The sequence below is a fragment of the Gossypium hirsutum genome, chromosome A02 (genome assembly GCF_007990345.1).
Source record: "Gossypium hirsutum isolate 1008001.06 chromosome A02, Gossypium_hirsutum_v2.1, whole genome shotgun sequence".
Taxonomy (NCBI): Eukaryota; Viridiplantae; Streptophyta; class Magnoliopsida; order Malvales; family Malvaceae; genus Gossypium; species Gossypium hirsutum.
The window spans coordinates 73,854,570-73,880,272 of record NC_053425.1 but is presented as its reverse complement, the minus strand read 5'-3'; the positions used below and the strand labels follow the sequence as shown (position 1 = coordinate 73,880,272).

Below are 25,703 nucleotides of genomic sequence, written 5' to 3'. Positions count from 1 at the left end.
TTGCACCTTTCAACTGACAAAATGAATCATCTATTCTCGGTAACGGATACCTATTCTTTATCGTAACCTTATTGAATTGACGATAGTCTATACACATTCTCATTGACCTATCTTTCTTCTTTGCGAACAATACTAACGCACCCCTGGGCAAAAAATTCAGTCGTGCAAAACCTCTATCTATTAACTCTTGCAACTGAGCTTTCAGATCTTTTAACTTAGTCGGAGCTATTCTGTACGGAGCTATAGATATCGGTGAAGTTCCTGATATTCGTAAACTACAAACACTGATTCAATTTTCTTTTCAGACACTTTGGTATCTAAAACATATGCTAGGTACGTATCGTAACATTTTTTCACATATCTTTGATCCAACATCGATGAAATCACTATAAACAATCCACCCAACTCATCAGATTCAATCCAAAGAATTTCAGTATTCTGACATTTCAATTCTATAACCTTTAGTCTACAGTTCACAACGGCATAGTGCAGAGTCAACCAATTCATACCCAGAATCACATCGAACTCATCAAATGGTAAAAGCATCAAGTCAGCTAGAAAACAGTAACCCCGAGTCATTAAAGGATAGTTCTTGCATACTTTGTCAACTAGAACATACTTGCCTAAGGGGTTTGATACTTTAATTACAAATTCTATAGACTCAATAGGCAATTTCTTACTAGATACTAAATTCTCACAAACATACGAATATGTTGATCTATGATCAATTAAAGAAATCACATTAGTGTCGTAAAGAGAAAATGTACCGGTGATAACATCTGGCGACAACGCTTCTTCGTGGGTGCGAATAGAGTAAGCTCTGGATTGTGCTCTAGCTTCAGATCTCACAGTAGAATTCCTAGTCACACATCTACCACTGGACACATTCCCTGTATTTCTCGATGGTCTCCCTCTCGCAATCATATTACTCGATCTTGCATACTAAAATTTATTTTTCTCAAATAACTCTGGGCAATCTCGAATAAAATGATCTGGTGAGCCACATTTAAAACAAACTTTAACATTCTTATTCCAACACTCTCCAAAATGACGTCTCTCACACTGTTGACACTTGGGTTTGATATTTCTTACACTGCCAACGCTCGAGACGGAAGTAGTTTGAGCTTTAGGATTCACATGTTGATTTCCACGATCCCTATTATGATATCCCACTGATGCATTTGATCGACTATACAAATCTCAAAATTTCTTTGATGAAGAATGGTAAGGTTTACTCATCAGTCTTTTTTCGAATCTCTAGCCTCTGAATCAGCTTTCTTCTTTTCTCGCTATAATCTCTGGCTTTACAAGCCCAATCAACCAATACAACAAATTCCTTCAAATCTAGAATCCCGACCAGAAGTTTAATATCTTCATTCAACCCGTCAACAAACCGCTTGTACATAATCTCTTCAGTAGAAACATACTCTCAAGCATATTTACTCAATCTCACAAATTTTCTTTCGTACACGGTTACAGTTATACTATCCTGTTTTAGTTCTAAAAACTCTTTGTGCTTTTGATCCAAAAATCGTTGACTTATGTATTTCTTCCTGAACTCGGTCTAAAAGAACTTCCAGGTGACCCTCTCTCTCAGCACCACTGATACTAATGTATTCCACCATTGGTATGCGATGTCTCTCAGAAGTGATATAACACATTTTAAACATTCAGCAGGTATGCAAGAAAGCTTATCAAACACCCGAATTGTATTTTCAAGTCAAAACTCAGCTCTCTCAGGATCATCATCAACATTAGCTTTAAACTCTTAAGTCTAGTGTTCACAGATCTTATCAAATAGAAGCTTATTTAATCTTAAAAGCTTAACTCCTTGAGGAGCTACGAGAATCGGTTGGGGTTTAGGAAAGGGTGAAGGTTGTTGAGCAGCCAGGTTCATTCGAATATATTGTGTGAACCATTCGTTCATCATTTGGAAGAAGGCTTCTTTAGCCTCTTCTCCCTAGCTACCCGATATGGGTCTAGAATCAGACGGCGCTGTCCCTTGAACAGGAGCTAACGCATTATTCTCAACCTCATCAGCTAAAGCTCGATTAACATCCATTTACTATATGAAAATACATTTTAAAATGTCTAGAGTCATCACACTATCACAGTTTATATATATGGCATGTATACCTAGACTCTCACTCATGCTATGTTAGTTCTAGAATCGACTAAATCGTAGCTCTGATACCAATAAATATAACACATTTCACTCGTATTCAATGTTGGAATAGTATTACTAGACTTACAAAACAAATAAACATCCATTTAGCACACATTTTCTCAATTCAAGGATTCATTATTCAATCTCAATCAATTAGTCTCTAATACGAGCCTATGAGGCTCTAAACATACATTGGGAGTGGTTCGGGACTAAACTAATAACTTAAGAAACTTTCACGAAACTTTTAATTTTTTCCTTAAAACAGGAGACACAAGCCTAGGGAGGTCGTGTGAACATTCGAAATAAGAGCACATGGCCGTGTACTAGCCTGTGTCCAACCCTGTGTAACTTTCTAACTTGGGTCACATGGCCAACACACACGCCCGTGTGCCAAGCCATGTGCTAGGCCATGCCAAACCTATAGGTATACTGACTTATGCCACACGACCAAGTCACACGCCCGTGTGTGAGGCCGTGTGGAGCATACTGATTTGATTTCAAAATCAACACTAGAGGACACACAACCGTGTCCTTGACCGTGTGCTACACACGGTTGAGACATAAGCCCCTGTCTCTATCCATATGGAAAAAAATAGGCTATTTACCAAACCAATTTGCCACCCAAACTTAGGCACACCTACACAACTAATATGGCACATAACATAGCATCAATAAGCATATATTTCAATTCCAAATCAAGCATAACGTATACCATTTCAAACACCAATCAATACAAAACATAACTACCACATTATGCCTTCCGAAATTCATAACAAACTTTATCTTCCCAAATCAACAAAATGACCATTAACAAATATTCATTATTTGATCTATACTCTCAGACATTTCAACCATTCATTTACCTAGAACCACAAGCATACCAAATCTCAAATTCAACCAATAGCTACTCCAACTAATAATCCACAATTAACCCTTCCATAAGCAATATAAACCACATCACAAAATGGCATTAGCATACCTATATACATATATCACCAACCAAGCCAAATAAGTCAACTTACATAACCATATACAACATTATAAACACAACTTTTATAAGCCAACACAAATGGCCAAATTCATAACACCACCAATACCAAAAATACCAAGTTCCTATACATGCTATATACTAAAAATACCAAAATTCATCGATACCAAAAGATGGACAGATAGTGTGAAGCGATCTCAGGTAATCCCCTAATCCGAGCTAGCTTTGATAACACTATAAAACACAGGAAAAATAAACAAAGAAAGCTTTAAAACTTAGTAAGCTCGTATGAAATAAATTCGATAATAATCATAAACATATAATTCAAGAATTGAATATAGATACATGTATTTACATCAACTAACAAACCTTTCCATTTCTCATTCACAAAGTTATATACTATCTTCAACATTTCTTCGATTCATAGCTAATATGGTAGATACACATACTTATACCGTCTCTTAACGATCTTATACCATTCTTATCTTTTATTTACCCGTTAAACCATTTGGAATAGAAGTCGGATACTCAAGGGTCTCACACGATAAGTACATATACCATGGCCCGTAGCCAAATCAAGGTAACTTATCCAAAATACTGATATCATGGCCCGAAACCAAATCAGCCGATATGCACGGGCCAAAGCCAAATCAGTATATCTCACACCAAAAGTGCTATATCACACTCAATAAATCCCTTAATGACATGTCACTAGTATCCTAAACTATTCCTAAGGTTTAACCTGTATTTCGAATGTCGAATCGTCGTCGAAGCACTATCGTTCATATCCTCAGTCTCTTATTTGCAATTTATACAATATCAAAGCACGTGGAATACATTTGTATTGAAATTTATCACATACGAACTTACCTTGGATGTGTAAACGACGAAATGAGTCGATTAGTCGATAACTTTATCTTTTCCCTAATCCAAGTCCGTATTTCTCCTATTTTGATCTAAATATAATTAAAATTAACTTATTTAATCATCTCTCTATTCAATTTAATCTAAAACACACTTTAAAACACATTTACACTTTTGCCCCTAATATTTCACATTTTTCACAATTTAGTCCTTATTTCATAAAATCATAAATTAATGAAATTCACAATAAACCCATGCTATCCGAATTACTATTATGCCCCTAGCAGCCCATATTTTTTTATTTATTTCACATTTTAACCACTAACTTTACATATTTCTCAATTTAATCCCTATTTTGCATTTTTACTGAAAATCACTTTACAAAACTTGTATAATTCATAATAAATATTAATAATCTATCATCAAACATAAAAAATAATACATATTCATCAATGACAGCTTTCAAAATCTTTAACAGTTTTGAAAAATAGCCCCTGGTCTAGCTAGACCTAGCTGCAACAATCCCAAAAATATAAAAATCATTAAAGACGGAGTAAAAAATGACTTACAATTAAGCAAGAACAATGAACAAAACTTTCAAGCTATTTCCATAGCTTTTTCTTCTTCAAATTTTCGGCTAGATGAAAGATGGACACTATTTTATCATTTTGTTTTATTTACTTTATGTTTAATTACCAAATTACAAATGTACCCTTAATGAATATTTGTTATTTCACTACATGCCAAACCATTATCATCCATTAACTCAATAATGGGTTAATTATCACTTTAAGACCTTAAATTTAAGGTTTTATAGCTAATAGATATCTTTAACTATTAGAACAATATTTTTGCATTTTACGCGATTTAGTTTTTTTATCGAATTGACCAACCAAACGATAAAATTTCTAAACGAAACTTTCACACAATCACATAGTCATGTTGTAAACATTAAAATAATAATAAAATAAATATTTCAACCTCAAATTTGTGGTCCTGAAATCACTGTTCCGATTTGACCAAAAACGGGCTGTTACAGTGAGATTGCATAGTGTACCACTGTTGACTATATCCGATCGTGACTCGTAGTTTTCTTCTCGATTTTAGGCTAAATTACATAATGCTCTCGATTCAAGGTTGAATTTTAGTACTGCTTTTCATCCGTAAACAAATGGCCAGTCTAAGCGAATAATACAAATTTTAAAAGATATGTTACAGTGTTGTGTTATTGAGTTTGAATATAGATGGGAAAATTATTTGTCGTTAGCCGAGTTACCGTATAATAAAAATTATCACTCGAGCATAAAGGTGGCTCCGTACGAGACTTTATACAGGCATAAATGTAGAAATCTGTTATATTGGTCTAAATTGAATAAAAGAAAATTAGCTGGGGTTGATTTAGTTAAGGAAACTAAAGAAAAAGTTTGAGTTATCAGAGATAATTTGAAAGCTACATCTAATCATCAGAAATATTATACTAATTTGAAACATAAAAATATGGAATTTTCTATTGGTGAGAAAGTGTTTCTGAATGTCTCGCCCTGGAAGAAAGTGTTACGTTTTGGTAGAAAAGGAAACCTCAATCCCAGATTTATTGGACTGTACAAAGTGCTAGAAAGAATCGGAGCTGTAGCGTATCGCTCAGCATTACCTCCGGAACTTGATAAAATTCATAATATTTTTCACGTTTCGTTGCTTCGACGTTATCGTTCGAATCCGTCACATGTTTTGACTACAGATGAAATTGAGTTATAGACTGATCTAACTTATGATGAGGAACTGATAAAGATTCTAGCTCGGGAAATTAAAGAATTGAGAAATAAATCTATGCCGTTAGTTAAAGTTATTTGGAGACGACATGGAATAGAGGAAGCTAATTGGAGACAAAAGAAATTATGAAAAATTAATATTCGAACCTTTTCTCTGGTAAGATTTTCGAGGATGAAAATTTTTTTAGGGTGAGTTGTAATATCCCATTTTTCAATGGTGCTAGAAACAGTGGATTCAGTACCACAATTCTGATATGTGAATTTTTTTATTGTTTAAGTAATATTTGTGGAGTCACATTTAGAGTCATTAAATTTTTGGAAAAGAAATTTTAACGTTAGTTAATTAAAGAAAAGGATTAGACTGTAAAAGTCACAAAAGTTAGTAATTATTGAATTAAATTAATTTAATAGCTTAGTTATTCAAAGAAAGAAGATTTATGATGCGATTAGTCCATTAGAGATGTAAATAGACGGTTAGTGGCCTTTTTAAAATGAAATTGTAAGATTATGATTGAGGGCAAATTCGTGATTTAATAAATGAAATTTTAAGTAAAATAATAAAAAAACTTGAATCATCATCTTCCACAAGTGGTCAGCCGAAATTGAAAAGGGATAAACACCATTTTATGAATCTTAGGGTTCGACCAAGCATTTGATGTATGCATGTGACTAATTTTTATACCATTTTTTTGTAATTTTTATGTTTTTGTGAACATTACAACTAGGTCCAGCTAACCCAGACATCCGTTTTTGAAACTGTTAAAGATTTTAGATGTTACCATTGGTAAGTTCTTGATGTTCATGATGTTAAATAATAGATTTGAGTTATTTGTTGTTGATTATGAGTATTTTATAAAGTAGTTTGTGTTATTTTTGAGTAAAGGATTAAATTGGTTAAATGTTAGAATTGATAGGGAATTTTTCTGAATTTAGAATAAATGTGGGCTAGATATGGTAGGGTAAAAATTCGACTAGCAAGTTATGTTATAAAGTTTTGTTAATTTTTGTATTTTGAAGGTAGGGACTAAATTGTAAATGATGTAAACATTTAGAGAAATTGTGTAATTAATAAAAAATTAAAGGTCATATGCATTATATTAAGCATGAATTGTATGTTAAATTAATAGAGGATATTTACTTATTATTTTATATCAAGACTTGAATAAAAAAGATAATAATCGTGAAAAAAGAAAAATTATAGAGTAGTCCCTGCTGTGAAATTGGGAGTGACCGTAGGTACGTTCATAGTATTTCAATATGAAAATATATGTTTCTTGTGATTAATTATCATTTTCTGGTTATTAGTAGATAATCTTGTGAAAATTCAATAGATAGGGATATATGGTTGCAATATACAACTAAATATGTATGGAAATATACGATTGATGGTGGTATCTTGATGATTTCTTATTATGAAAGTGTTTATAATTAAAATACCATATGTGTATGAAAAATAACGAAGTGCCTCTGAATTGATATAATAGAAATAGAATTTTGGTTTTTGCCCGGTCAAACTTAGCAATTGTGTAGGATACGATTGACATGCCAATAAGGTTACTATGTGCGTTTGTATGGGATTTGCACTCTGGTGCCTCTGTTTGCACTTCGATGCCTCTGATCGCACATTTGTGCCTCTGTCTGCACTTCGATGCCTTTGTTATACATCTATAATGCCTCTGGTGTGGTGTAGTTACCCGAGTCGAGTTACTTAGTTCATCAGGCTAAATGTTAATGTATAGTTGACTTGTGGATTTAAATGTTAATGCATATTGAAGATATTTAAAAGTGTTAAATGTTCAATGAAATATTTGTTTATATATGAGCATATTTATATTGATGATATGCTAATTATGGAATTGATAAGTTATTTGTGATGAGGATTATCATGTTATATGTTAATATGTGATCATGAACTAATGAGATTTGTGAATGTGTATTTGGCTATCAGAAATTGTATGTTATCTCTTTATATTTTTTATGACAATTAAGGTAGGTTTAGTTTGATGACTTAAACTATGAACTTACTAAGCTTCTTAAACTTACTTGTTCCATTTATAATCTTTTGTAGTTGTCTAAGTTGTGGACTGACTAGACGGATCAGAAAAAGCCCACATTATCCAACTATTTAGTAGTTGTTATATTTCATTTTGGGATGTGGCATGTATATATATAGGTGTTTTGTTGTGAATATGTAAATGTTATTCTATAAAGGTTATGTTAGTGAAATGGTTATTTTGAAGGTATGTATTTAATATACTTAGGTTATAAGCCTTAAAACTATGATTTAGGTCATGATGCCTATAATGATAACTTGATGAAAGTGCTCATGTTTGTGTCATTTTGGTTGAAGTTTAATTATGAATAGGTGGTAAATGTCATGTGTTCTTTTGGTTATTTGAATTAATAATCTTTAATTGCGATGCCTTTGAATGACATATTGGTTAGGCAATATGGATGAAATTTTAGCATGTAATTGATGATTTGAATGTGTTTTTGAACCTAAGAATTGATATAGATATGGTATGTCTTGCTGTGCAAGGAATGGTGTATGAGATTGCTTGGTTTACTGGTAAAAAATGGTGCACACGGCCTAGGACACGAGTTGTCACACGACTGTGTGCCACACACTGTCACCATGCACGACAATGTGTAATTATTGATTTTAAGTGAAATATCCACATGACCTTGCACATGGTCCGTGACATAACCGTGTGAGCCAAAACAGATTGTTACACGACCTGCGACACAACCGTGTGACCCAACTTCGAATTCACACACGATTTGGCACATGACTTGTGACACAGTCGTATGACCCTATTTTGAATATTCACACAGGCGAACACACGAGCTAGGACACGACTTTGTGTCCAGACTTCGAATGTTCACACGGTCTTGGCTTAGTCACACAGTCGTGTGACATCTATTTTGAAAATTTTAATTTTTTCTAAAATTTTCTATTTTGTTTCGATTTGATCCTAGATCATCCTCAAACTGTTTTTAAGGCCTCGTAAGCCCATTTTAAGGCCCATAGGTGTATTTATATCATGAATTAGTCTATTTGTTATATGTTATAAATTATTTGTATAATTGTTCTAAAATGAAGTGAAATGTTCTGTTCTTCTTAATAACACTCGTAACTCTAATTCGGTAATAGAGACGGGTTAAGGGTATTACAAGTGTTTCAGGCAATCCCCATTTTTGCAATGTCTTATTTTTTACTACCCAATTCTTTTTGTAAATAACTTGAAGTGGTTATTGCTAGATTTTGGTGACAAAATAAAACTGGATGAAAGGGTTTACATTGGTGTTCTTGGAACTCACTGTATTCTAAAAGGGGATAGATGTATGGGTTTCCGAAATTTAATTTATTATTAAAGCAAGGATGGCAACTGATAGAAACTCCAGACTTTTTAACAGCCAGATTACTTCGAGTAAAGTATTATATGGATCTAACTTTTTAGATGCCCCATTGGGTTTTAACCCATCTCTGATTTGGAGAAGTATATGGTGTTCCAAAGATCTGCTAAAATCTGGTCTTGGGTGGAGGATTGGTTAAGGGTTATCAATTTTGATATGGTAGGATAATTGGCTACTGGGAAGGAGTGGAGCACAAGTTAGTTCGAGTAGAGTTGAGGGATTGGAGTATTTGAATGATTTGATTATCCTAAATCCAAATTGATGGGATAGACAACTAATCTATTCAACATTTCTGGTGGAAGAAGGAAATAAGATTGTAAGTATCCCTCTCCCTACTACAAATCAATTCGATAAAGCGGTTTGGATTAGAGAAAATTCGGGTACTTATTTTGTCAAAACTGGTTATAAAGCCCTTTTAGAGTTTGAGTAATTTGGAGCAGTTTAATTTTAAGCAAATTTGGAGTGTAATGTGCCTTGCAAAAATTTGCATTTTACTATGGAGATTGGCTAACAATTTTCATTTTAGAAGAATTTTGCACGAAAATAATTGCACACGCTGTCAAAATTGTAGTGAATCGACTGTTCATGTTGTGCGAGACTGCACGTTTTCTATGCAAGTATGGTCAAAGTTTAATTATCGATGGCCAAGTTATGTTGCGGATTTGAATTTTAACGAATGGTTAAATTGGTTATTCGTAAATTCTGCCAGTAATACTAAAGAGGAAATCGCCATTACAATATGGGCAATCTAGTTTGCCCACAACAAGTTACTTAATGATAGAAAAACACGAAGTGCGAAAGAGGTTATTACCTTTATTCAGGGATAGGGTAGGGATTATAGGGAGATGACTGGTATATTGAAGCATCCCAAACCTCGAGTCTTGATTAAATGGGAGCCACTGCCTATGAATTGGGTCAAAGTGAATGTGAACACTGGGTTTTTTGAGGCAAATCATCACGTAGTATTAGGGTTTCTAATTAGGAATGATGATGGAAATTTAATGGGTTTGAGATTCAAAATGCATAACCTTGTTAAGAAGGTGGTGTTAGTCGAAAAAATGGTTGTTTTGCATGGTCTTCAGTTCATGAGGGATATGGGTTTCTTGAGAGTAATCCCAAAAAGTAATTCAAAAATGGTTATTAGGAATCTCCAAGCATCTATGAAGGATTATTTAGAGATGAGACCGATTACCTGGGATGTGTTATGGGCTAGAATATTAAGTAGAAATAAGGAGGGTAAAATGTCAGTTTAAGCGGTTAGTTGCAATTAAACAAAACGGTGCGTAGAGAATTAGTGAAACAAAGTGTTTGATGGTAACAGAATGAACCCACATTCTTTTGCTGTTATTTTCCTTTTTAAGTTTGAGATGTATACAGAAAAATAATTTTGCAAAGTACACAGATAATTCAGAATTCTCTCTTCTTAATTTAGAATTCTCTGTTCCTCTCTGTTCTTCTTCTTCTCTCTTAATTTTCTTCTACTTAAATTTTGATAACGCAACAAAGTTATCAGAGCTTTTTCAATCCCTACAATGGCCAACGATGGTGTTTTAACTCGATTACAGAAGGAGGTGGGCAGCATGCAACAAGAAATTTTCAAACTACAAGAAGCGATGTTTCATTTAGAAGCTAAGATGGACACCAAATTTCAGTAGTTTAAGGAGGAGTTTCGTGGGGACTTACAGGCGTTGCTGGGCCAATATTTTGGTCCTCCACCAACTGGATCTCTTGGTAACGGTGCCACAGATAAGGGAAAAGGAGTCTTAGGTGCTTCCCTTGAGTTTTTACCTAAAGAGACAAAGTTTCCACAGGCGCTAGTGGATCTTAAACTGACAGAGGCAAGTAGTGTGTACCGATAGAATCAGTCATATATGGGTGGCGCGTCGGCAAAGACCAGTAGGCTTGAATGTCCTAGGTTCGATTGCAGTGATTTTAGAGGATGGTGGACTAAATTGGAACAGTAGTTTGAAGCTGAGGGTACACCAGAATCTAACAAGATTTGCACGGTTATGCTAAATTTGGAGGGACGAGCACTGGAATGGCATCAATTTTATTCCCAACATAATGGTGATCTTCAAATTTTGTCATGGCCAGCCTACATGAAGAGTCTACAGGATCGTTTTAGGTTTGGACAGTTTGGCAACCCCATGAAAGAGCTGGTGAATTTGAAACAACAAAAAGAAGCACATTCTCTGAAAGTTGAAAGTAATTTGTACAAAGCAAGGTCAAACTATCAAGAGGTTCTTATTTTTTAGTCATCAAGCTACGGGAAGGTGCTTGTTCTTGATGGTATAGTTCAGCTGAATAAGAAGAATGTATTTGCATATCGGGAGATGATAACTCATCTTCCCCTTTGCTCAGTTCCATCTCCCAAAACTGTTCTGGTTGTGGGAGGTGGTGATGGTGGGGTTCTTGCAGAGATTTCTCAGCACAGCTCTGCTAAGCACATTGATAATAGATAGGATGGTTATAGAGGTTTCTAAGAAGTTTTTTTCCAGAACTGGCTACTGGATTTGAAAACTCCCGTGTTTGTTTTCATGTTGGTGATGCTGTTGAGTTTCTTCGTAATGTTCCAGAAGGGACGTATGATGCAATCATTGTTGATTCATCAGATCTTGTAGGTCCTGCTCAAGAGCTTGTAGAGAAACCATTTTTTGATACGTTAGCTAGAGCTTTAAGGCCTGGCGGTGTCCTATGTAACATGGAAGAGAGTGTGTGGCTTCATACACATCTAATTGATGATATGATCTTTATTTGCCGTGAAATATTCAAAGGTTCTATTCATTGTGCATGGGCGAGTGTTCCAACATATCCAAGTGCTGTGATTGGTTTTTTGATATGCTCAACAGAGGGGCCAGCAGTTGATTTTTTGAATCCCATTAACCCTATTGAAAAGTTAGAAGGAGCTCATCAGCATAAGAGAGAACTTAGATATTACAACTCTGAGATGCATAAGGCTACTTTTTCGTTGCCTTCATTCCTAAAGAGGGAGCTCATATTATTGGTTGATGCTTACGGTACAATGGAGAAAGAGCCAGTCCGAATTGTGGATAGAAGGATAGTCAAAAGAGGGAGCACATCTGTTACAGAAGTTCTAGTTGAATGGATTGATTCTTTTCCTGAAGATGCTACTTGGGAACATCTCCACCTACTTCAGGCCAATTTTCCTCACTTTCATCCTTGAGGACAAGGATTTTTTTCTAGGAGGCAGTATTGTTATGGGCTAGAATATTAAATAGAAATAAGGAGGTAAAATGTCAGTTTAAGTGGTTAGTTGCAATTAAACAAAACGGTGCGTAAAGAATTAGTGAAACAGAGCATTTTGATGGTAACAGAATGAACCCACATTCTTTTTCTGTTATTTTCCTTTTTAAGTCTGAGATGTATGCAGAAAAATAGTTATGCAAAGTACACAAATAATTCAGAATTCTCTCTTCTTAATTCAAAATTCTCTCTTCTTCTCTGTTCTTCTTCTTCTCTCCCAATTTTCTTCTACTTAAATTTTGATAATGCAACAGGATGTAAAGAATCTAGTGAGGGGTTTCGCATCTTGTCATTTCGAATTTGTCGCTAAAGAAGGAAATACAACAGTGTATGCGATGGTACCTAATGGAATGAAGCGCTCGGAGGATTCCTTTTGGGTAGAGGATGCTCTGCTTCGGGTTTTGGAATTGACTGATCTAAATCGTCGTTTACACCAACCGCTGTAGTTGCCTCCCTATCTGTTCGAAGTTCTCAGTTGAGAATGTTTGTCACTCTAAGCGTTGAATCTCAACTCTCTTCCTCTAGTTGGTGGCTCCGATTGCCAATCTTGGTAAGGTTTTTGGCCGTTTTGGGTTGCTGGTCACTGAAGGGTTTGGAAGAAGCTTCTAGATGTGTTTTTGTGCTTTCCTTTGTTACTTTACTGTCTCTAATTTGTTTTCCTATTTGACTTTTTGTTGGGTGATGTTTTGCTTTTGTTTGGTTTGGGTTTTGTCTTGTGTTTGGGTTTTGTTTGTTATTTGTTTTGGACCTCCAGGTCCAGTTGAATCAAAATGGACCGTATTTCTCAAAAAAATTACTTAAAGCTATTAAAAACAATTTAAATATGTTTAAACCAACTTAAATTTGGTTCTTTAAATTTGTCTAAAAATTATTTAATTTTTAAATATATTCTTAAACAATTTAAGTATATTTAAAAAGACAGAAGTCATGCCAAATGTCATAAACATGTCAATACTAATTTTTTTAAAAGGAAAATTTATTAATTTTATAAATGAGACCATACAATTCGGGAAAAAGAAAAAAGAAATCAGACATTGTAATCTTTTCATCACTATTTTTGAAAATAACAAATAAATATACTAATAAAATAGATCTATAAATTGAAAAGAAAGAGACATGTGGAATGAATGAGTAGAAAAAAATAAAAGAAAAAATTGGTGAAAACGAGAAAAAAAATGGACAGTAACTAATCCAAATACTAGCATCGCGGCTAAACGAAATAAGGGAAAAAAGTATATTGATTGGAGAAAGAAAAAGTTTTTGTGAATACTATTATTTATCTAAAATCTTGTAAATATATATCATAGGAAAGAAAGAAACAAATATCATAAACATAAAATAATAATTTTTTTTAAAAGCATTAAATTAAACATTTACTAGAAGTTGCTCGACCTGGATGGAGAGAACGGTCTGGCTGACATTGATAGAGGTCGTCCTTTTTGGTCTCATGGCCAACCCTAAGTACTTCAGGCAGAAAAAGTAGTTAAGTTCCGAGAAGAGGAATGAATATCCCCCCATATAGCTTCTAATTTCCGAGCATGGGGTATGGAGTCAGGGAGAAAGTTTGGTCTCGGTTGCCTTTTTGTTTATAGGGAGCTCGGAGTGAGTCATCACACCCTTGAAAAAATGTTTTAACCCAGTGCGAAAAACAAGACACTCGGTTCTCCTTCCGCCCCGCTTTTGGCATTAAATTAAGAAGGAGCCGTCAGTATATGTAGGACTTTCAGCCTTCAAGAAAAATGGCTTTAAAAGCATTAAATTAAACATTTATTCAGTTCTAAATAATAATTATAATAATAATAATAATAAAAGTAGTAAATCACTTATTTAGAAACTAAGGAAATTATTTCAAAGACCTTAATTTTTTTCGTAATTATAAGTTAAAGGTCCAAGTCTAACACCAATTTTCCCGTTACAATGCTTTGAAAAACCAAATAAACTAGAAAACAAACCCTCAAAGTCGAAGTCATTAATTATAAAACAGGACGAACAATGACATCATCCAGAACAGGACCGCAGATATGGCCATAATCTTCCAACTTTGTATGGTAATAGGCACTGAAAAACGTAATCCTGGTCCTAGCAGAGATGGATTGGAATCTAAAACTTGCAGTCTTGAATCCACCTTTCCCTTGAGATACGTATGGGACCTGGAGAGTTTCCTTGCCAGCAAATGCTTGAACCATCATGGATCCATGGCAGCCGTTCTTGGCATCTCCGACGGTGAATGTGAGAGTGTAGAATTTGTTGGGAACGGTTCTGATGATTTGGGCAATGGCACTCTCTCTTCCGGCAACCAGTTCAACGGCGAAGAGTCCCGACGGAACGGAGAAGTGCTTTTTGTCAATGTATTTTACTGGTTTTAGGGACTCAATTATCCAGCCAACGAGTGGGGAGATTCTGTCTAGCTTCTTTGGAGGCAGGAGGACCCCTGTTGAGAAGTTCTTGAAGGTATGGGGACCAGTCTCAAATCCACCATTTTTAACAAGGTTACCTGCTTTCAGTGGAGGCAGTATGTTAATACTGGGGTTAAGTTAAAAATTAATATAAATATATAAACAATTTATTTAAAAGAAGCAAATTTTACAATAACAATCTATTTTTAACATATAAACAATTAAATCAAAATAAAATTTAAACATAAAAACAATCTAAAAAAGAATTAATTTTTTTTTAAATTATAAAAATATTAAACTTTTGAGAGACCTGCTTATATTTTTTGGAAGTTTATATAATGGGTTAAAATGTAAAAAATTTTAAACCTCGTCCCGGGCCTATACTAGGCTCCCCCATTGCCTGCTTTCAGAGATTAAAACCATAATTATAAACGACCCCCAGCAATATTGTTTCAACAGTACTGCACGTCGATCGGAGCATAAGTTAAAAAGTTTGGGGTTGGAGTATAAGTTAAATATTACCTCTGGTATATGTTGCGGGAGGCATTAGTTTGATAGCTATGGCATCCAATAGAGGTCCGCATGCAGGATCTTCTTGAATCCCAGGGTTATGAAATGTGACAATCACAATTGGAGCTATTGCCTTGAAAGCCAAAGCAATGGTGTCGCCTCCATCAGTGCTATAGAGGGTCTGAATGGAGATGTCGGTGGTCTGACCAGGGACAGAAATCCGCAGCACCTCATCTTGAGCACAAGTCCTTGTGGCACCAAAGGTGAGAGAGTAGACGTACCCTGCTTTCACTTCCACCTTCTGAGAGATGGAAGCCTCGTTGCCAAGCCTCGCAGCATGGGCTCCACGAGGGATGGCAAAGTAAAATCCTCGAGGTTGAGGACCCCCTGACACAAACTCCACAAGCCCCTTTATTTCCCAGCCTGGCAGTGAGTATTTTCCCACTATCACTGTGTTGTTTAGATTCTCTTTTTTGGGTGCTTGTTCAAAGTTACCATTGTTTAAAAATCCTGACCATAGTAACCAAGAGAATAATATAGTTAGTTACACCCGTGGTACAGAACTACAGTGAGTAAAATAGAAGAAGAAGTTAATGTGTTTTAGGTATACTATTTACCATCATGGTATGGCCGCCGAGTGATTGGAGTAGGAGAGCCATTGCACAGAGAGAAAATGACAGCGAAGCAAATAGAGAACAGCCAAGCCATTGAGTTGGTGTAGAGTTGTTTAAAGTAAAGTAGGCATTGAAAAGGGTCAGCGACTGTTATTTTTATACGCAAAAGGAGAAAGGAGTACGAGGTGAGAAACACAGAATGGGAAGGGGTTAAGGGGTAAGGGTACCATGTTAAAGTGGCACCAATTTAGCCGTAAGAGGTGTTGCTTTGTCTCTCTATTTGAAAACCTAAGTTTCAATTATTGTACGCTTCCATGGATGTGTTGGACCTCATATGATATGTTTATTTTTAAGAAATGTTTATTTTTTTAGAAATATATATTAAGAGTTTGATTCTATTTTATTTTATTTTATTTATTAAAAAAATAAGTAAATTAGGCTATATACATTAATTAAAAAGTAAATTATTCATTTTGTTAAAAAGTTCATCTATTTATACTACTAAAAATTGGTCTATGTACATTAGCATAAAGTACACGTGGCACGCCATATATAATTACTTAGTAATTTTTTCAATCATGCCAATTTTTTAAAAACATTATTAATTTACTCTTTAGTCTAATACACCGAGATTAATTTAGTCATTCTTTTAATAAAAAAATAAAATACTAACTTAATTCTTAATATTTTTCTCATAATTCAAATTTGTTTCAAACATTACACAAATTCTTAAATAAAGTAGAAAATGTAATAACCAAAACTCAAACCATAAAGCTTAAAAAGTCAGTTTAGTATTATTATTAAAGGAATCACTTACTCCTTAAGAATAGTGAAAAATTAGTATTTGTTTACATCGGGTGCACATGTACGTGGTGATTATGGCGGGATGATTCCATTCTCGCATTTGAAAAACCAATAAAATGGAATTTGATTAATCCAAATATAAAGTAAGCAGTACAGGTTTTCGTACAAGCTTTGACTTTTTGTAAGCCATGTGCCGATCTCCGAGCTCCCGTAAGGCCACACCAATGATTTCTTTTGTTTATCCAATTAAACTGTTAGTTTTTTTTTTTCGATAAATGGAACCCTAAGATTTATAACATTATTTAGATTGGTGGCATCAATTAACTTAAATAAAATAAATATAAAAATTGATTGAAGGTCAAATCATGTTATTTTTGTTTACGATTCAGTCAGTGATATTAGTTTAATCAAATTTTCAATCAAATAATAAATAAACTATGCTAACTACAATAAAAGAGTAATAGTTAACCTCCAGATTTAAATGATAAAGATTCAATTTTTCTCGCTCTCCTAATTTACATGTATAGAAAATAATTAATAAATTATTAAATATGTGATTTTTGTAATAAATATTTTACTATTAAAGATTATAAATTTATATTTGAAGAATTTTTTTAATCAATTCCAACCAGGGTAATTATTGAAAATAAATACATTAATTAGTCCCCAGCACAGAAAGAAGTCCATATCCATTAATTAAAATCATGTAAAAGTGTAACACCCTTCTCCCGTATCCAACACCGGGACAGGGCTCGAGGCATTACCAGACTTAAACATTCATAAACATATAAAATCGGGTCACCAAATTTCACCCAAAATTAAAACTTTTAGAACATATGCTATCGTCCCTTAAATAGGCCATCGAGACCTATAACTTACATTAAGGCGGTTCGGGACAAAACTGAAAACATTCGGTAAACTTTGAGCAACTTAATAAATTTCTAGCTTTGGAGTGTCGCACACCCGTGTAGGTGGGCCGTGTGGATTCCCACGCCCGTGTGGCTTGGGGCACGCCCATGCCCTTAGCCCGTGGGCAACACTGACTTTTTGAACACGGCCATGGCACACACCCATGCTGCCTGTCCGTGTTCAATACTAACTTTGGGACACGGCTATGGTACACGCCCGTGTAACCTACCCATGTCCTATACTAACTCAAAATTTTCAATGCAGGGGACACACAACCATAGCACACACCCATAGGAAGGAACCGTGTGTCACACAAGGCTTAGACACACGCCCGTGTGTCCAACCATGTGGACCCTAATAGGCTATTTTCCAAGCCTTAATTTACCCCTTTCTACTCCTTACACCATTATACTATGTTTACTAACTTATAAATTAAACATCCATGTTCAGGGTATTATCAACTTATTACCATATCACACAATATTTATTCCATAGCCATGACCACCTCAAATAGTCCTAAAGCATTCACCATGTATATATGTTAAATACTTCTTATACATAGTGAGCAAGCATAATCACATACCCACATCACGAGACATTTACATATATCATGGATGAATAGACTTACAAGCCAAAATCATTATAAGCCACATCTCATGCTACATACAACATATCATTATAAGCCAATACATTTGGCTAATCACAACAACATCGATCATAGAAAAACTAAGTCCCTATACATGTGACTCATTTGAACACGTTTAATAGGCTCGATAGTGTGATTCTGCCTCCGACGATCTCCAACCCTGAGCTGACCTGTCAAAATAAAAAAAGATGGAAAGGGGGAGTAAGCTCTACTCATAGTAAGTCCATATGAAAATAATAAGCATTATAATAGCATGTTTCCTCAGGTAAAACAACTATAATTATGCTTTTATTCATATTCTGGTCAAGCTATGTACTCGAGTCATAGTCAATAAATTATTTATAACTTGATCTATGGAACTCGAAATTAATATCTGCTAATTTCCCCCAAAACTAGACTCATATCTCTTATTATCATAAAATTTTTAGAATTTTTGGTCTAGCCAATAAGTATTGTTTATTATTCAAATTCTCCCCTGTTTCGCTGTTTGATAGCTTCGACCTTTCTTCACTAAAATTTATTTATCTCCTAGTACGAGACTCATATAATGTTCCCATCTCTTTATCCTAATATTAGACTCATTAAGGATTTTAGTCATATGAATTTTGACTCATAATTATTTTCGTACAATTTATAGTGATTTCCAAATTTGAGACAGGGGAGTCTGGAATCACTCCGACTCTGTCTCACAAGAATTCAAATATCTCATGATACAGAATTCTTTTGCTTAGCCAGTTTCCTTTATGTGAAACTAGACTCATTAAGATTTAATTCCATATTTTATTAAGTCTTTAATTCAATTTTCACAATTTTTAGTGGATTTTCAAAGTCAAACCAATGCTGCTGTACCAAATCTGTCCTAGTGCAACAACATAATAACCATCACAATTTTGACGTAGAGATTATTCTCATAATATCATTCATTCATTTGCACCATTGTCATAAGTCCATTTCATTTCTCATGTCAAGTACACGTTCATGGGTTTCGAGTACTTACTTGTGCTATCATTTAGCACCGCACTCGTCCAAACATGACAACTTACATGCATCATAATATTATCATATAACATACATTATGTATTATGGCAAGAGCCTTTTATTTCATTTCTCATATTAATCTTGTTGAATTTCTCGGAATATCGATGGATATCCCATTCACCGTCAATTCATACAAGTGATCATTTCATATGCGCACTCCTGCGAACCTCACATCTTACAGCAGGATTACCAGTCCAGGCTAAATCCCCCGTAATATAAACTCATGGAGTGATGTCGAGATTACCAGTCCAGGCCAAATCCCTTGTACGACAAGCACTCTCAATGAGCTCGGATCTAAATTACCAGTCCAGGCTAAATTCAAACCCTAATCGGATTACCCGTCCAGGCTAAATCCTTTTCTACAACACATGCAGGATCGCAAGTCATGTAAGCCATGGTTTATCCATCGAATTTCCCTTTTTATTCAACCGATATTTTTCTCTTTTCATCAAACATCTCATTATGCATAGCTTCTCATGCCATGTACATCCAATTCAACACATTTCCATGTTTATTTAGACATTAGTCCATAAGATAAACATGGTATTACATATAATTATAATTTGGCATTTGTTACAATATATAATCTTCATATAAACTAAATAAATATCCATCACACAATGTTAACACATCAATTTAAGTTCAAGTTTGAACAATAATATTATTGCATTATCATTGGCATATGAACTTACCTCGGTTTCGAGTACGACAATTATTTCGAGTTTGCGCTTAACCTTGTTCGATCTCGTTCAAAGTCTGAATCTTGTTTTCCTTGATCTATAATATCACATTTAGCCTACTAATTAGTCACATTATTCATAGGGGTCTGAAAATCATATTTTTATAAATTTGCATTGACCCCTAAACTTTTGCATATTTGTACTTTTGCCCTAATGTTCGGAAATTAAACTTAATCCTATTTTCTTATGTTTTATGACATGCTGATCATTTTTCATAACTATGACAGCCCCCAATTTCCACTAAATCACCCATTATGACCAATTTTACAACTTTTACAAAACGGTCCTTTCGGATGTTTTCATCGAAAACCGCTTAGTAAAAGTCGTTTATTAAACACCCAACACTCATTTTCTACCATTAGACATCAAAATTCATGCATATTACTCATGGGTAAATTTTTAAAGATAAACCCTAGCTCAAAATAATGGTAGAAATAGTTAGAACATGTTACTGGGATTTTAAAAATATAAAGAACTTTAAAAACGGGGCTCGAAAGCACTTAAAAATGAGCTTGGAAGCTTGAACCAAACCCTAGCCATGGCTTCCATGGGGGTTTCAGCTGGTACATGGAGAAGATAACCAAAATTTGGCTATTTTGGCTTTTTAATTCATTTAATTATTAGTTTACCAAAATGCCCCTAACTTAAAAATTTTTATTACACCCATTTCATGTCTATTTTTGTCCAACAATTAAATAATGGTCTAATTACCATTTAAGGACCTCCCATTTAAAATTTCATAACAATTAGACACCTCTAACATGTAGAACTAAACTTTTGTACTTTTTACAATTTAGTTCTTTTGACCAAATTGAGTGCCCAAATGTCGAAATTTTCGAACGAAATTTTCACAAAATCATTTTGTGAAATCGAAGACCATAAAAATATAATAAAAAATAAATTTTATTACGTCAGATTTTTGGTCCCAAAGCCACTGCTCCGACTGGGCCCTAATTCGGGATGTTACATTTCTCCCCCTTTAAGGATTTTCGTCCTTAAAAATCTTACCAGAAGAGTGGTTTAGTTCCTCATAATCTTTATTATCTCATAATTAGTGCTAAAGAACCTTTTACTTTAGCCTTTATTAAAATCCAGGGTCTTATTTAGCTTTCTCAATAACTCATGATTTATGAAAGTCTGTATCCCAATGCAATTAACCAGGACTAGCTTCCTAAGAAATCTGATACTCTCATCAATACATGATTCCATTAACCCGTTGGGCAGATTTAACATTTACCAAGATGATTTTCAAATTTCATCATATGTTAACCAAAAAATTCCATACATCTTTTTCTTTTTCAAATATAAGAATAATTCTGACAAGAAATCCATAATCATCTTATTCTCATTTCCATTCTAATATCACTACTGACGAAGATCATTCTGATATCACCCGATGTTCAGTAGTAGTCCTAATAACCTTTCATGTATTCAATTAGAAAGATTAGAAATGTCGAGTTCTAAACTCGATCATCAATATATTACTCTTGTGATTTTTCTTGCAAACTCTCTGCATAAGCCCGAAATTTTTATTTCAAGTACTTGTAACCACATTCTTCCCTTCTCAGAAATCAGGCAATAATTGACTTAAGTCATTTGCACAATCTCACACTCAATTCTCTTTAGGATAGTAGATACATTAGCCATCCCATTGCTTTACTGACTTATGGCACATCACAATTTATTCAATAACACAGTATTGAAATTCAAGAATTTTTTATTTAGCACTTACCCCATCGTTTCAAAGACTTTGGTCAATAACATTCTCGCTCATTCAAAGCTTTAATAACATGTAATAGGCCATTCAACTTTCACAAGACAGAAATTTATCATTCAAAACAGCTTTAAATCCTATCAGGATCTCTTAAGATATATATATATACACTTTCATTCAGACTATCTATCCTTTACCCAAAGAGAGGTAAAATCTTGTTTCCAGACACGAATACTTTATTTAACCTTTCCAATAATAATCAATACCACTTGAACCAATGAGTCGGTATTAATCATCAATATATGACATTTTAAAAGATCCTATTTTTCAGTTGATGGGACAGCCTGACATGAAACTATTCAAACTCACTTATCATACTAACCAAAGTCCATTTCAATTGCATTAGCTCAAGATAACAAAAATGCCTCAATTGAATGCATTAACTTCAATTAACTTACTGAGGAAAAAGGACCCACCATACAAACTGAAACTGCAATTTTCATCATGTATGCCTTTATTGATATCAGTTCTTTACACGAAGATTTTGAGAAATCCAGATACGGAGGTCATCACGTTACTATAATCAAACCAGGAACACGTTTATAATTGACATAGCCATCATAGGTTGAAAAACATATCTTGGATACAAGTAATCATTGGTAATTTTACGAGATGAAGATAACAAGAAAACCAGAATAAAGAAATCCATGACAGATGAATCCAAGATAAAGATATCCAAGGTACAGAAATCCAAGATACCATATCATAATGAAAGACCCAGAAAAATGTTCATAAGAAAGATATGAAAGATCTTGATACGTCTTCAGAGAAAAGAAGTCCAGAAGATTACATCAATCCAACCCACTAGGATTAAATGCAATAAGGATAATTCATATTCCCATATATGTATATTGAATAGAGCATCAATTTGGAGAAACAGATTTATATCATCGTGCATAGTATTTCATAAAGTCTCATTAGATGGAATGTAGTGATATGCCAGAGAGACATAGAGCACTACAGATCATGTACCAATCAGACTATTAATATTTTCGTCTATACTTCGTGCTTAGGAAGCACTCCCATAAATCGAGGATTTTATCAGTAGGGCAGTAATCGTAAAAAATATTTTCGAGAATAGTTAAACATATAGAATACCTCGGAAAAGATTGCAATAATCTGGTATCTTACCTTTCAACATTATTCCTTCAGTTATTTCTACCATCGTAATTCTCACATTATGCTTCTCATTAAAGAAGTTCAGTTCTGAAGGAATTTCCAGTTAATACATTTCCCAACATCTTACCTTACTAGTCCTGTCGTTACTTATCAACCGATTTAATCTCTGATCGTGTTCATAACCATTTAATAGCTGAACCCTTTGGTATCATATTTTTGGACCTATTCAATACGATTCTTGTGAAATTTCTTCACAAAACACCACTCTGGTAAGGGGGTGGGGTTGTAAAATCCCTAACTCGTTTCTCATACTCATATACATATATCACTAGTTCATTATCAAAATAACATTGTCATAAACATATCATTCATTTCAGGCAAACTTTTATTCACGTTCATATGAAAAGAACTTTTCAGTTATCTTATTTAAACAAGTATATTTAGATATGCATTATATGGATTTTGGACAGCCTACTAATCTCATTCATTCAGTCCAAAAAATTAGGCATATAACCTTTTAATAAGGCCAAACAAACATGGACAAATACATCACAGTTTAAATGTTCATCTCATATGTTATCATGTACATATCATGAACTTGTATTCATACTATTCAAAATTTAAGCTCATCATAACTGCACTTTACCCGAATGCCTTAGTTTCTCATCAAACATGGTCGGTATAGCTCAGTTGGAGGGCACCATTGTCTAAACAAAATGGCTCTCATACACGTCTGGAGACATCACACTATCACAGATTAGTGGCATGTATAGCTGAACTCTCATACATATGCTAGGTTAGTCTGAGAACAGACTAAACCATAGCTCTGAGACCACTAAATGTAACACCCTCACCCGTATCCAACACCGGGACAAGGTTCGAGGCATTACCAGACTTAAACATTCATAAACATATAAAACCGGGTCACCAAATTTTGCCCAAAATTAAAACTTTTAGAACATATGCTATTGTCTCTTAAATAGGCCATCGAGGCCTATAACTTACATTAAGGCGGTTCGGGACAAAACCGAAAACATTCGGTAAACTTTGGGCAACTTAATAAATTTCTAGCTTTGGAGTGCCACACGCCCGTGTAGGTGGGCCGTGTGGATTCCAATGCCCGTGTGGCTTAGGGCACACCCATGCCCTTAGCCCGTGGGCAACACTGACTTTTGAACACAGCCATGGTACACGCCCATGCTACCTGTCCATGTTCAATACTGACTTTGGGACACGGCTATGGGACACGCCCGTGTGACCTACCCATGTCCTATACTAACTCAAAATTTTAAATGCAGGGGACACACGGCCATAACACACACCCATGAGAGGGAACCATGTGTCACACACGGCCTAGACACACGCCCGTGTGTCCAACCATGTGGACCCTAATAGGCTATTTTCCAAGCCTTAAGTCACCCCTTTCTACTCCTTACACCATTATACTATGTTTACTAACTTATAAGTTAAACATCCATGTTCAGGGTATTATCAACTTATTACCATATCACACATTTATTCCATAGCCATGACCACCTCAAATGGTCCTAAGGCATTCACCATGTATATATGTTATATACTTCTTATAGATAATGAGCAAGCATAATCACATACCCACATCACGAGACATTTACATATATCATGGATGAATAGGCTTACAAGCCAAATTCATTATAAGCCACATCTCATGGCTACATACAACAAATCATTATAAGCCAATACATTTGGCTAATCACAATAACATCAATCATAGAAAAACTAAATCCCTATACATGCCACTCACTTGAACACGTTTAACACATACATGTCAATACTCCAAGGGTAAAGACTCGATAGTGTGATGCTGCCTCCGACGATCTCCAACCCCGAGTTGACCTATCAAAACTAAAAAGATGGAAAGGGGGAGTAAGCTGTACTCTTAGTAAGTCCATATGAAAATAAAAAGCATTATAATAGCATGTTTCCTTAGGTAAAACAACTATAATTATGCTTTTATTCATATTCTGGTCAAGCTGTGTGCTCGAGTCATAGTCGATAAATTATTTATAACTTGATCTACGGAACTCGAAATTAATATCTGTTAATTTTTCTAGAAACTAGACTCATATATATTCTTATCATAAAATTTTTAGAATTTTTGGTATAGCCAATATATACAGTTTATTATTCAAATGCTCCCCTGTTTTGCTGTTTGATAGCTTCGACCTTCCTTCACTAAAATTTATTTATCTCCTAGTACGAGACTCAGATAATGTTCCCGTCTCTTTCTCCTAAAATTAGATCATTAAGGATTTCATTAATATGAATTTTAGCTCATAATTTATTTTTTACAATTTATAGTGATTTTCCAAATTTGAGACGGGGGAGTCTAGAATCACTCTGACTCTGTCTCACAAGAATTCAAATATCTCATGATACAGAATTCTTTTGCTTACAACATTTCTTTATGTGAAACTAGACTCATTGAAATTTAATTTAATATTTTATTCAGTCTTTAATTCAATTTCCACAATTTTTAGTGGATTTTCAAAGTCGAACCAATGCTGCTGTACCAAATCTGTCCTAGTGCAACAAGATAATAACCATCACAATTTTGACGTAGAAATTATTCTCATAATATCATTCATTCATTTGCACCATTGTCATAAGTCCATTTTATTTCTCATGTCAAGTACGTGTTCATG

General features: G+C 34.4%; 1 protein-coding gene and 1 pseudogene across 1 annotated transcript; one reads left to right on the top strand and one right to left on the bottom strand.

Moving 5' to 3' along the window:
• The first annotated feature begins 11,214 nt into the window (after positions 1-11,214).
• On the top strand, positions 11,215-12,389 carry LOC107934023 (spermidine synthase 2-like; annotated as a pseudogene).
• Positions 12,390-14,275: 1,886 nt separating this feature from the next.
• Positions 14,276-16,237, bottom strand: LOC107934018 (uncharacterized). The gene is made up of 3 exons (XM_016866350.2): positions 15,993-16,237; positions 15,388-15,885; positions 14,276-14,963 (listed from the first exon to the last, which is right to left on the bottom strand). The coding sequence occupies exons 1-3, from the start codon at positions 16,081-16,083 to the stop codon at positions 14,443-14,445; spliced, it is 1,110 nt and encodes a 369-aa protein (XP_016721839.1). The 5' UTR covers positions 16,084-16,237; the 3' UTR covers positions 14,276-14,442.
• Between the last annotated feature and the right edge of the window lie 9,466 nt (positions 16,238-25,703).

Bases quoted from the DNA above. Each gene is read 5' to 3' on its own strand.
- LOC107934018 (XM_016866350.2), bottom strand. From the start codon at position 16,083: ATGGCTTGGCTGTTCTCTATTTGCTTCGCTGTCATTTTCTCTCTGTGC. The intron at 15,886-15,992 runs GTAAATAGTATA...TACTATGGTCAG, and splicing joins TCGGCGGCCATACCATGATG to GATTTTTAAACAATGGTAAC. The intron at 14,964-15,387 runs GTAATATTTAAC...CACTGAAAGCAG, and splicing joins TCCCGCAACATATACCAGAG to GTAACCTTGTTAAAAATGGT.